At 41.3% G+C, this 12,991-nt stretch overlaps 1 protein-coding gene across 1 annotated transcript in view; it reads right to left on the bottom strand.

The window, feature by feature from the left end:
- CDH17 (cadherin 17) overlaps positions 1 to 12,991 on the bottom strand; it is a 68,841-nt gene that overhangs the window by 36,866 nt on the left and 18,984 nt on the right. Inside the window, exons 2-3 of the mRNA XM_049853898.1 lie at positions 4,126 to 4,224; positions 767 to 901 (exon numbers count right to left, since the gene is read on the bottom strand). Of these exons, the coding sequence (XP_049709855.1) occupies positions 767 to 901; positions 4,126 to 4,224 (234 nt within the window). The remainder of the gene's footprint in view (positions 1 to 766; positions 902 to 4,125; positions 4,225 to 12,991) is intronic.

Raw genomic sequence — 12,991 nt, 5'->3', positions numbered from 1 at the left:
ACTGTAATAAAATTAAAATTTTAAAAAATGGGAGCTGCTATAATAGAGGCCCTATCAGTTAAGCCGAGCTAACAATGACTGATTTTCCAGCAGTGTGGTATGATGGACACTGGACATCCTTCTGTTCTAAGTGGATACAGTCAGTGAAATGAGAGCACTTTGATCCTGAGGTTATGGGAGTGCATGTCCTCTTACAGAACCATTATGGTGGTCAGACTGCAGGGCCAATAGCAGCAGGTACCAGAGAGGAAGCTGTTGGCATGCTCTTTTTTCTCACAGTTAGCTTTCTACCATCCCTGGGTGTTCAGATACCAAACCATGAAAACTAAGGGGGAAAGAGGCAAATGGTCCCTTTCAGTCAGTCTCTGACCATTGGTTTCTTCGGCCTCTTCCAAGGCATAAAACAGCACCCTCCCAGCACTGATACTACCTTCTGTCTGGGCACAGAGTCTCCACAATAGCCACAAGAACACACCTGTGCAGCATCAAAGAAATGTTGCCCTGGCTTTGACCTAGGTACCTGAGTACAGCCATACTTGGATTCCCAACACTATCTGAGGGTCTTGGCAGTGTGAATTGGGTTACTTTGGTCAAAAAGGCTAAGGCTATGCCTCTCTGTAGTTGGTAAAAAAAATGGACATGGGGGTTTGCAATGTGAGCTATCAAAGTCAGGAGAGCCGTAATAGAATTCTGCACTGAAGGTGCCACTGATGCTTCTAGGACAAAGGGGGGGCTCAGAGAGGTAGATCCCTTTGTCTCAACTCACCTGGAGTCTGTGAACAGCTCTTGTTTCCCTGTCCAGGGCTTTGGTAAGAATCAGAAATCCATCTGGTTGTATCTCAAAGATTCCATCTGTCTCCCCAGTTAGTCTGAAATCCACAGCAGGAGGACTGGCCTTAAACTGAGAAAAAGCAAAAAATAGATTAGAATATAAGGAAAAACAAAGTTGCGGAATTTGTAGACAGCTACCCATTTCAGGTAAAGTTTTCATTTGCACAATCTATAAGTAAGAAATCCTCAGCTGTTAAAGTGATACATTCTAAAAGTTTACTTGCAAGTTAACTATTTAACATTCAAAATACATTTTTTTTTAAAAGAAACCATGTATAATGTAGCTCAAAACATTGACAAAAGCCAAATGATGCTTTAAATTGTAGCTGGCATTTATGAGGTTTTCTGGGAAGATCTGAAAGCCATGAAATCACTAACTTTTAAGAAACACTGATTATAATGAAATGGGCAAAGATCTGGAGTTAGAAAATCAAAAGGGAAGAAACATGCCCGGCATTTCTCAAGCTGAAAGAACTGAAAAAAAAAATTCAACCCTCGAGTCACAATATTGAAGGATTCTATGGGCAAAAAACTAAATGACACAGGAAGCCTCAAAAGAAGATGGAAGGAATACACAGAGCCACTGTACCAAAAAGCATTGGTCAACATTCAACTATTTAAGGAGCTAGCACATGATCAAGAACTGATGGTACTGAAGGAAGAAGCCCAAGCTGCACTGAAGGCATTGGCAAAAAACAAGGTTCTAGGAACTGACAGAATTGAGATGTTTCAACAGACAGGTGCAAAGCTGGAAGTGCTCATTCGTCTACACCGAGAAATTTAGAAGACAGCTGCCTGGCCAACAGACTGGAAGAGATTCATAATCATGCCCATTCCAAATAAAGTTGACCCAACGAAATGTGGACATTATTGAACAATATCATTAATATCACACTCAAGAAAACTTATGCTAAAGATAATTAAAAAACGGTTGCGGCAGTACGTTGACAGGGAACTGCAAGAAATTCAAGCCAGATTCTGAAGAGGACATGGAATGAGGGATATCATTGCTGATGTCAGATGAATCTTGGCTGAAAGCAGAGAATACCAGAAAGACATTTACCTGTGTTTTATTGACTATGCAAAGGCATTCAACTGTGTGGATCATATCAAATTATGAATAACATTAAGAAGAATGAGAATTCCAGAACACTTGTGTTCATGAGGAACCTGTACAGAGACCAAGGGGCAGTCGTTCAAACAGAACAAGGGGATACTGCTTGGTTTAATTTCAGGAAAGGTGTGCATCAGGGTTGTATCCTTTCACCATACTCACTCAGGATGAATTAAACCTCAACATAAAGAAAAAAAAAAAAAATCCTCAAAACTGAATCAATAAGCCACATCATGATAAACAGAGAAAATATTGAAGTTGTCAAGGATATCATTTTACTTGGATCCATAATCAATACCCATACAGGCAACAGTCAAGAAATCAAATGACATGTTGCACTGGGCAAATCTGCTGCAAAAGGCATCTTTAAAGTGTTAAAAAGCAAATATGTCACCTCAGGGACGGAGTACCCAGTAAACATGGTAAGCATGGCCTTCCTTGTGTTTGCTTACTGATCTGTAATGAACAGTTTCACATGGTGATGTGGTAAAAAAAAAAAAAAAAAGGTGAAACTGCTACAGATTAGTACGTAAGCACAAGTAAGGCCATGCTTACCTTGTTTACTGAGTAATCCATCCCCCTCAGGGATTATAAATTTGAAAAGAGGTTTGATTCTATAGGAAGGTACCATGGGTTTGGGAGAGAGACAGATGCCAGCCATACCTAGAAACAGAATCTTCGGCGAGGTGAACAAATGTGAAAATTTTCACTACTGATTAGTAAGTAAGCCTATGCTTACCTTGCTTTTTGGGTAATCTTCCCCTTTGTCACCTTGAGAACTAAAGGTGTACCTGACCCAAGCCCTGGTATTTTCACCTCATATGCACACAAAAGCTGGACAATGAATAAGGAAGGATGAAGAAGAAATGATGCATTTGAATTACAGTGTTAGCAAAGAATATTGAATATACCATGGACTGCCAGAAGAATGAACGAATGTATCTGGGAAGACATACAACCAGAATGCTCCTTAGAAGCAAGGATGGTGAGACTTTGTCTCACATACTTTGAACACGTCATTAGGAGGAACCAGACCCTGGAGAACGACATCATGCTTGGTAAAGTAGAGGGTCAGTGAAAAAGAAGAGGACCATGAATGAGATGGATTGTCACAGTGGCTGCAACAATAGGCTCAAACATAGCAAAGGTTGTGAGGATGGTGCACAACTGGGTGGTGTTTCGTTCTGTTGTACACAGGGTTGCTATGAGCCTGAACTAACTTAACGGCACCTAACAACAACAACAAACATAATAAGGGTAGATTTATTACTAGGATTAAAAAAAAAAATGTCATTTAGCACTTCTAAACAGTGTGACAAGATTAACAGATATTTTAATGTTAACAAAAGCAATTTAAAAGTGGCTTCAACTTGATAAGACATTATATGATCATCTCTAACTATGTTTTCAAACAGCTACTATTTATGGGATAGTTACAGTACTTTTAAGACCACAAGAATAGACTATTGACAAAAAAGCAGACATAAAAATTCTTTAATCTCATTAATAATAAAGAGAAAATTAGAACAACAATATCTTACCATTTTATTTTTTTTTTTAATTAACAATTTAAAACAGTTACAGCCAGTGTTGGTAAGGATATAAGGAAACACACATATTTTGATGGAAATGTAAATTAGTGCAATACTTTTGGAAATAACTTGAGATATAAAATGTTTGTAGCCATTGATAACAAGCATTCTTCCACAGAATTTACCCTAACGAGATTTTTTCTAAACAATAAACCACATGCTTGAAGTATAGGCAGCATTATTTATAATACTGGTAATACTGAAAACTCCTAAATGGTCAAAAAATGAGGAGGGTGAAAAATAGACTTGGTAAATTATTAATCATATTAATCATTAAAATATATTTTCTCTAAATTATGAAGCAACTGAAGAAACAATGATATGATGTACGGTGGAGAGGTGAAGCCTACAGGTACCAAGCTCCCTGTTCAGGAGACAGTGAAGGACATTCTGCATGAGGGATGCCAAACCCAGCTCCTTACACAGCTGAGATCACCCATCTCTCTCTTTAACTTGGCTTCTGCAATCATCCTTGATAAGGAGATATGCCATGCCTCTTTTATTTCCTGCTTTACAGTTAGGTAAGGAGCAAAGTCCACCAAGAAAGTATGCGTAATTAAGTCAATAGTGTTGAAGGGTAGCTGTTACCTGGAAGATAAGTTGGCTCGGTTCTTGGCCTTCACGAATGGGAAATGTCATGGGCTTCAGGGGTCCGCTAAACTTCCCATCTTGGCTATTTACAGTTATCTGTTAAAAAAAAAAACAAAAACAGAATGTATGAGTCTTGCTGATTGTACTAGGGCTTTCAAAACTGATATATAAAACACAGGATTCTATCCTGCCACTAAGCAAGGTGGGATCCAGCCCAAACAGGCAGAAATGGGTCTGATGTTTGTTGAAGCTCTACCATGTCAAGGTGATTTGTTCTGTGCTTTGCACTCCTTTTCTCATTTAACCACCTGGGTAATCTCCCTGTGGGAGAGTATTAACATCCGCATGTTACAAACGAGGCTTAGAGAGGTTAAGCTAGTTGCCCAGAGTGAAATACATTAAGTGGTTGATATGGCACACGCACTCAGGTCTGACTGAGCGGAAGCTCGCGCTTGTCCCACAAGGCCATTCTGCTTTCTAACTTCTATCTGGTTTTACACCAGTTTTTTAAAATGTCTCCTGCCGCTCCTATTATTTTATAAGGAGATGAATGGCAGATTTGCAGTGCTCTGGAGTTCATGGACTCTTCAAGGACAATTACATTTATAGGGAAAAAAAGTATATGGAGATATGCTAAGTACAATGCTTGGCACAGAGTTACAGGGTAAAATTTTAGTCAAAACTGAATATGACTTTAAACTGAAATATGAAGAAAAGCATATTATTTTATTGTTTGATTTGCAATTAGAGACTCGTTTAGGAAAAAGAAAATCATAAGGCGTTTGCTTCAAGCAGTAGTCCCACAAATGTTCCAAAATCTAAACACTCTAAACTTGAAAGTCAAGCAGCTTCTGCAGACACCCAAATCCAGGTTGGAATAGTAGTAGATTTTGACTGGAACAGTAACCAGAACAACTCACACTTGCTAAGTTTCTATGTGCTGAGCTAGGTTCTAAGCACAATTAATCCTCACAACAGGTTCTAAGTGCATTTTTCCTCACGACCCTACAGAGGTAAGTTACTACTATTACCCTGTTTTACGGTGATGAAGGTTAAGTAATTTGCCCAGGTAGTAACTGGAAGCAAGATTCGAACTTCTGACTCCAGAACTTGCCCTCTCAGCCACTATGTACCACTATGCACCAGAGAGACCAAATGTGGCCAAAACAATCATTCAGAAAAGCTGACCCCAATCTTGCACACCAGGTATGTTTGTGAGGGCATGAATCCCACCATCCCCATCCCCTACCAGGGAAAGTGAGGAGAATTTAAAAACAGCCCCTGACATCACCAACATCACTGACCAGCACTGCACCACTAAAGGGAAATGCAAGGCAGAGCAAAGGAGAGAGCACGTAGGAAGCAACCAAGCCAGTGGCCAAAAAGTTGACTCCGACTCATGGTTACTCTGTGTGTGTCAGAGTAGAACTGTGCTCCACAGAATTTTCAATGGCTGATCTTTTAGAAGAAGATCACCAGGCCTTTTTTAAAAGGAGCGTCTGGGTGTACTTGAACCTCTAACCTTTTGATTAGCAGCCGAGCTTGTTAACCATTTACACAACCCAGGGACTCCACAAGAAGCAGCAGCCAGCCATAAACCTGCATAGAGAAGCTCTCTAAGACAAGGAATAAGACATTTAGTGCCCCATAAACCTAACAAGGACAACAACACAATACTTACCTCCTCTCCTTCCTGAGAGGTTCTTCCAGTCTCCTATTTGGGGTGGAAATCAGGGGTGGGATAGGTTAAAATCAGAAGCATGATATGGCAAGTCCATGGTTTTCTGGAGTTGCACAGGTAAAACCAAGAGAATAGGAAGAACTGGACAGGGGAAGAGAATTTGTTTTCCACTTCTCTAGGGAGAGCAAATACCCTCTTGCCGGGAAATTACTGCCTGCTGGGATAACCTAAAAACAATCAGTATGAGAGCGATAGGGAAAGAAGTCTTACACTACATCCCTGGGTTTATTGGTTCTTGACTAAGCTGATATTGGTTGTCTACTAAGAGAACAAAAACAAATGAGGACAAAGGGAATATACTAGGAGTAACTTTCACACAGACCTGGTGGCACAGTCGGAACGTTCTTGGCTGCTAACTGAAAGGTCGGCAGTGCGAACCCACCAGACGCTCGGTGGAAGAAATATGTGACAGTCTGTTTCCATGAAGAATACAGTCTTGGAAACCCTATGGGACAGTTCTACTCTGTCCTGTAGGGTCACTGTAAGTTGGAATTGACTTGAGGGCAATGGGTTCTCACACTATCAAACTTCACTTACTAAGATATTCAAGCAAAACAGAAGATGCATTCTATATTATCAGCCCTTTAGCTGTAAAGCTGACTGGTTCACAGTGGTTTGAGGACAAACCCCATGGCCCAAGAAACACAAGAGAGAAAATGGCGCTGTGAGGTAGTGGAGAAAACGCTGCTGCAGGAAGCCGGCCTCAGGGCCCCTCTCTGCCACTCCCAAGCTATGTGAACTTGGTCAAGTCACCTGCCCGTCTGTCCTAATGGTCTAATCTATAAAACAAAGAGGTAGCTGTCATGGATTGAACTGTGTCCCCAAAAATTTTGTGTCAACTTAGTTAGGCCGTGATTCCCAATATCATGTGGTTGTCCTCCATTTTGTGATTTTCCTGTGTGTCATAAATCATAATCTCTGCCTGTGGTTAAAGAGGATTAGGGTGGGATGTAACACCCTTGCTCAGGTCACAACCCTGATTCAATGTAAAGGGAGTTTCCCTGGGCGGTAGCCTGCATCACCTTTTATCTTATAAGAGATAAAAGGAAAGTGAAGCAAGCAGAGAGTTGGGGGACCTCTTACCACCAAGAAAGCAGTGCCAGGAGTAGAGTGTGCCCCTTGGACCCAGGGTTCCTACGTGGAGAAGATCCTAGTCCAGGAGAAGATTGATGACAAGGACCTTCCTCCAGAGCTGACAGAGAATGCCTTCCCTTGGAGCTGACACCCTGAATTTGGACTTCTAACGTACTAACTAGGCTGTGAGAAAATACATTTCTCTCTGTTAAAGCCAGTCACTTGTGGTATTTCTGTTATAGCAGCACTAGATGACTAAGATAGTAGCTGATCTTTAAAATAGGTTCAACTCTAAATTTTCATAATTCCGTGCAGCAGATACTACCTGAAACAAATACAGCAGGTAACACCCTGAGGTGCTGGGCTTGTTTGTGAATTACGTATCTCATCTTCCCATGTGGGGTTCAATAAAAAAGATTTCCCTCTATACTTTGAGCCAGTACTGTATCTGTTCTCCTTTAATGGGGATTTATTGGAGAACATTTATGCCTACAGAAAGCCAAACTCTCAAGAATTTTGGACAATCTACCAGTCAACAACAAGCTATTTGAAAACTTCTCCACTCACTCCTACCCTTTCGCCAAGATTGGTTTAAAATTACAAAACATATCAATCTTTAGAAAGTGGTTTTTAAATCCAATTTTGAAATTTTATAAACTCAGAAGGCTAATGGATTTTTTTTTTTAATGTTTTAAGTGAGTTCTGCTATGTAAACACAAATGGGATTTCTACCGAGGGGAGAGAGGAGGCAGACAGGAGTGGGGCCCGCCTGGCCATCCCCCACCCGCAGTGCTCACTTACTGATTTCCACCGAGAGGAAGAGGTGATTACGTAAAGTCTATTGCACTTTCATTAATAAAAACCCATTAGCAAGATAAAAAGTTAGAGAATTTTTTTATGAACATCAGAAAAATATATCTTCATTAAAACCAGTTAGTTCCAGCCCAATGGAGGATAACCATTATTTCACTCTTGTCTAGAATGCTTTTAAAATAAAAGCGTGAAGTTTTCTCTGCCTTTTTTTTCCCCCCTCTAATTTTTTTTTATCTGCCAGGCGCTCCTTGGAAACTCTATGGGGCAGTTCTACTCTGTCCTATAGGGTCGTTATGTGTCAGAATCGACTTGACGGCACTGAGTTTTTTTTGGGTTATCACACAAAATGATTTCTGTTTCTCTTCAAAATTAGGAGCTGACTGTTTGGATTACAAGTAGACATTTTGATTGAATGTAAAACTCTGTCCCCAGAAAAAGCAAGCCAACTTTTCTGGGTGTGTTTGCAGCATATGCTTCTATGTGACATACGAATGATCCTTTCTAGGTGCCTGCCCATGCAAGCCTACGTTCTCTGACACTGGCCCCAAGGAGCAGGTCACAGGGAAACACAGGATTGGCTAAGATTTTGAGTGCTTACTATGTGCCCAGCAGGCACTATGCCTGTGCTTTACATCTATTAATGCATCTAGTCCTCACAACAACCCACTGAAATAAATGCTAATGGAGGCATAGGGAAGGTAGGAAACGCAAGCAAAGCCTCACAGCTGTTAAGTGGTGTAGCCGGGGTCCCAGGGTGATCACTGAAACCTTCCTCAACACAGTTGCTTCTCAGAGCAGAAACACAGGGCCTGAACACTCTGTTAGAGTTCTATGTTTTACACACTATTAGAGCTACAGCCTTTTTTTTGGTGGTGGGGGAGGTGGTGGTGGTGTTGAAAATATACACAGCAAAACATACACCAATTCAACGTTTCTACATGTACAACTGAACGACGTTGGTTGCATTCTTCAAGTTGCGCTACCATTCTCACCCTCCTTTCCCAAGTCATTCCTCCCCTGGTAACATAAACTCACTACCCCCTAAGCTTCCTGTCTAACCTTTGAAGTTGCTGTTGTCAGTTTGAGCCCATAGAGACAGTTCTTTAAAAGAGCACAAGGCTCAAGGCAGACATTCTTTACTAATTAAGCTAAACTACTTTTTTTTTTTTTTATGGTTGGATTTAAAGAAGATAGCAGGGAGTATTTTTTGTTGAAGGTTTAAAGGTTCTCTCAGGGCAATAGTTTTGTAAGTTCATTCAGCCTCAGCGGCTCCAGGAAGTTTGGTTTCCATAGGAATTTAAAACTCTGTTTCACATTTTAACTCTTTTGATCCAAGTGTCTCTTTGTTTATCTAAAATATTTTGGGCTCTATTTAGATTTTATGCCTGTGGCCACTTCTTGGGGTAATTTCATAGTAGCACCAGCTACATTAAACCTTCAGTGGCATGTCACTGTGCTTAGCCCAATACCCAGCTCCTCAGTGTAAGCTTCCCTCCCCAGCACTCACAGCCTTCCTTTCAGTTCCTCAACCCTGCCAAGGTATTCCCTGCCTCTGGGACTTTACACTTGCTGTTCTCTCTCCCTGGAATGCTCTTCCTCCCACTCCTCAGGAAATATCTTTTCATTCTCAGGTCTCAGTTCACATGTTGCCTCATCAGAAAGTTGTTCCCTGAATCTGATATCTAAATATTTTTATCCTTCCAGGCGTTATTAGTTTCCCTCATAGCATTAATTGCAATTTGTATTTATGTTTACCTGATTTTTGTCATTATCTCCCACTATGTGCACTGTTGTTTTTCAACTCATAGTGACCCCTGTGACAGAGTAGAACTGCCCCATAGAGTCTTCTGGCTGTAATCTTTCTGGGAGCAGATTGCCAGTCTTTCTCCCATGGAACCTCTGAGTGGATTTGAACCACCAACCTTTTAGTTAGCAGCCGAGTACTTAACCATTGCACCATCACGGCTTCTATATGTGCGCTAGGATCTAATTTTTCTTGTTTAACAGTTTATGAAAAATATCTGGAACATCATAACCTGTTGCCATCATGGTGATTCCAACTCATAGCAACCCTGTAAGACAGAGTAGAACTGCCCCACACAGTTTCCAAGGAGCAGCTGCTGGATTCGAACTGCCAACCTTTTGGTTAGCAGCTGTAGCTCTTAACCACTGTGCCACCAGGGTTTCTGGAACATCCTAGTCACCCAATAAATATTTGGGGGATAAAAGGAGGTATGGTTAAAAGTATTTCTTTTTATTACATTATTCTCCATATTATTCATATATTATGGAGTTCAAAAATTACGTATACTGTTACTCCATTTTTGAACATATATTTATATATTCTCTGGGATGATATTCAGCATATTTAATGGATACCCAACTATTACTACCGAACATCAGCTTTCAACCTAGCACACTGTCTGCATATCAACCCTGCATATATATTCATGTAAACTAAAAACTTAATGTTGTTGGGGCAGTTCTACTCTGTCCTATAGGGTCGTTATGAGTCGGGATCGACTCGACGGCACTGGGTTCTGGGGTTGTACAAGATATTAATGTTTATTTCCTCAGGTGATAGGATCACAGGAAATGTAAAATTTCCCCTTACTTATAGAATTTCTACAATGATAATGTATCGCTTGGGTATATGTTATCATTTTAAGTATATTTAAGATGCCACCTCTAAAGTTTCAAAAGATTTCCCAAGTTTAAGGACTTTGAAATTTGGTCTTCCCTCCCTCAAAGCTGTGGCAAGCTGTCCAACCCCTTCCCCTCACTGCTTTCCACCACAGAGGCTGGGAAGCCTAGCAGTCTCTTTCCCAGAATCCCTTGGTGCTAGGAATGTGGCCAAGTGACCCAGTTCTAGCTGGTGAAAAAAAAAAGGGAAGTAGGCTAGAGGGCTCTAGTTTCTGTTTTCCTGATGAAAAAAGACAGATAGGGCTGGAATCTTCCTTCCTTCCTCTCCCATTCTCTTTGCTTTGACAGTGAACCTTGTGTCTCCAGCTGTGGCAGCCATCGTGAAACCACACAGGGACAAACCAGCTCAAAAGATGGTGGGACAAAGAGATAGAAGAAGCTGGAGTCTCTGATAACATCACAGAGCTGCCAAACCTGCCTTGGCTTTTTGCTGAGAAAAATAAACCCTTATTTATTTAAGATCCTCTAAGTCAGACTTTCCACTGCTTGTACCCAAAGGCATTCTTGGAGGCATAGTGGTTAAGTGTTCGGCTGCTAACCAAAAGGTCAGCAGTTCAAATCCACCATCTGCTCCTTGGAAACTCCATGGGTAGTTCTACTCTGTCCTAAAGGGTCACTATGAGTTGGAATCGACTTGACGGCAATGGGCTCTTTTTTTTTTTTTTTTTTTAAGGCATTCTTAACTTACAGTATAATTTTATAGGCTTCTACCCATCTCTTCATTTCTAAGTTTATCTTGCTCTGCCACATCTTTCTCCCTCCCACATCTTTCCCACATCTTCTCTAGCTCCATTAACTCTTCTGGAAGGCATGGCACAAGAACTGGGTGCAGATAGCCAGGTGCCTCCGTGGTTGGCGCAAGAGAAGGGTAGTGCTTTCATGGGGCTACTGCTTAACAGCAAACTGCCTTGGTCAACTTTCTGCTTACCTCAGCAAACATCAGCCTTTCCATTTGTCACACCAGAAGAAAACTTCAGTAGTCAAGCCAACCTCATAAACAAGCTTACCTATTTCCTACATGGACAAACTGGCTCACCTATCAGGAAAGGGTGATGACTGGAGGATTTTGGTCTTATTTGCAGAGTTCAAAGTTGAATTCTCATATCAGGACAACACATCACTTCCTGCCCTCTAACATGGCTATTAAAACTGTAAAGTTTTCAAAACGCGTGTGTGTGCTATGAGTCATCAAGCCATACTGTCACAGCCAGGAAGAATGGTGTGGTAGAAACTTGGGAAAGGGAAAGATGGTAGGTTTATGTAGGAACTGGATAGAAAAACACCCACCATCTTGCACACAGAGGTGAAAGAAAGGGAGAGAATGGAATTGACATTTGTGAGTGTCTCCTGTGTGGCAGCTACTAGAGGGACTAGACCCTGTACACATTATTTCTTCTGACCCTTACAACAATACTAGCAGGAAAATATCTCCAGTGAAACCCCAGAGCAGAGACAAAACACTCACAGGTAGTGCTACAGTGAGAATGGAACCCACTTTGGTTGGCCATCTAGCCCCAACTCTATTTGTCTTTTAATTTTTTTTTTATTGTACTTGAGATGAAGGTTTACAGAGCAAACTAATTTCTCATTAAACAATTAATACACATATTGTTTTGTGACATGGGTTGCCAACCCCATGACATGTCAACATTCTCTTTCCTGTCCCCTCCTGCCTTCTTGTCCTTGCCCCTGGGCTGGTGTGCCCCTTTAGTCTCGTTTTGTTTTATGGGCCTGTCTAATCTTTGCCAAGCCCAACTCTTGAGCACGTTGCTGCAAAGCATAGGATGTGTGCAATTGCCAGGTCTACCTGTCTGGCAGCAGCCTTCATTATACCCAGCAGGAGTTCTCCACATGAATTATATGATAATTGTGCCAAACTCTTCTCCTTTCTGGTCCTCGTGTCATCCCAGGCAAAACTCTAAAGTAGGTGGTTTCTCCTTGGTTTCCCCTGCCTCCTTGTTCAGCATCCGTTCATATCACATATCTCTCACTCTCACTTTCTCCTCAGGGCCCAAGCAATATATTCATGCTGTTTTTCCACCCCTTTTATGAGAACCAGCTCTCAGAAAGGAACAGGAAATCCACTCACAGTGTGGAATAAATGACAGGTAATCATTTTAAATTACTGCCTCTGCTGAATAAAATCTTGTGCTGAAGGCAAGAAGCTCCACCTTAACTTTCAGTCTTCATAGAAGAAGGTTTGGGAGTAGAGAGATGGAGGCAGGAGAGAGAAATGGTTCTAACCCAATACACCTTCAATCCCACTGCACACGGAGCTACCTCCCTGCCTTCACCAGAAGCAGCTTTGTTTGTGGTGGTCTCCTGGACAAGGTGCTTGTAGCAGGCAGTGGTTTAAGCGATATTTCCTATTCTTGGTAGAAACCCCACTGGGGGTGAAAGAAGACAGAAGGAAAACTTGTTTTCAGCTTTCATCCAGGAAGAGAACTATATGTCCCCTCCTCAGACAAGAAGCAAATGAGCCTACAAATATCAAAATATTGTGATAGAATCTCTCTCAGACCTAATTGTTGT

Source organism: Elephas maximus, chromosome 15 (assembly GCF_024166365.1).
Source record: "Elephas maximus indicus isolate mEleMax1 chromosome 15, mEleMax1 primary haplotype, whole genome shotgun sequence".
NCBI classification, from domain to species: Eukaryota; Metazoa; Chordata; class Mammalia; order Proboscidea; family Elephantidae; genus Elephas; species Elephas maximus.
This window is presented reverse-complemented; position numbering and strand designations above follow the sequence as displayed.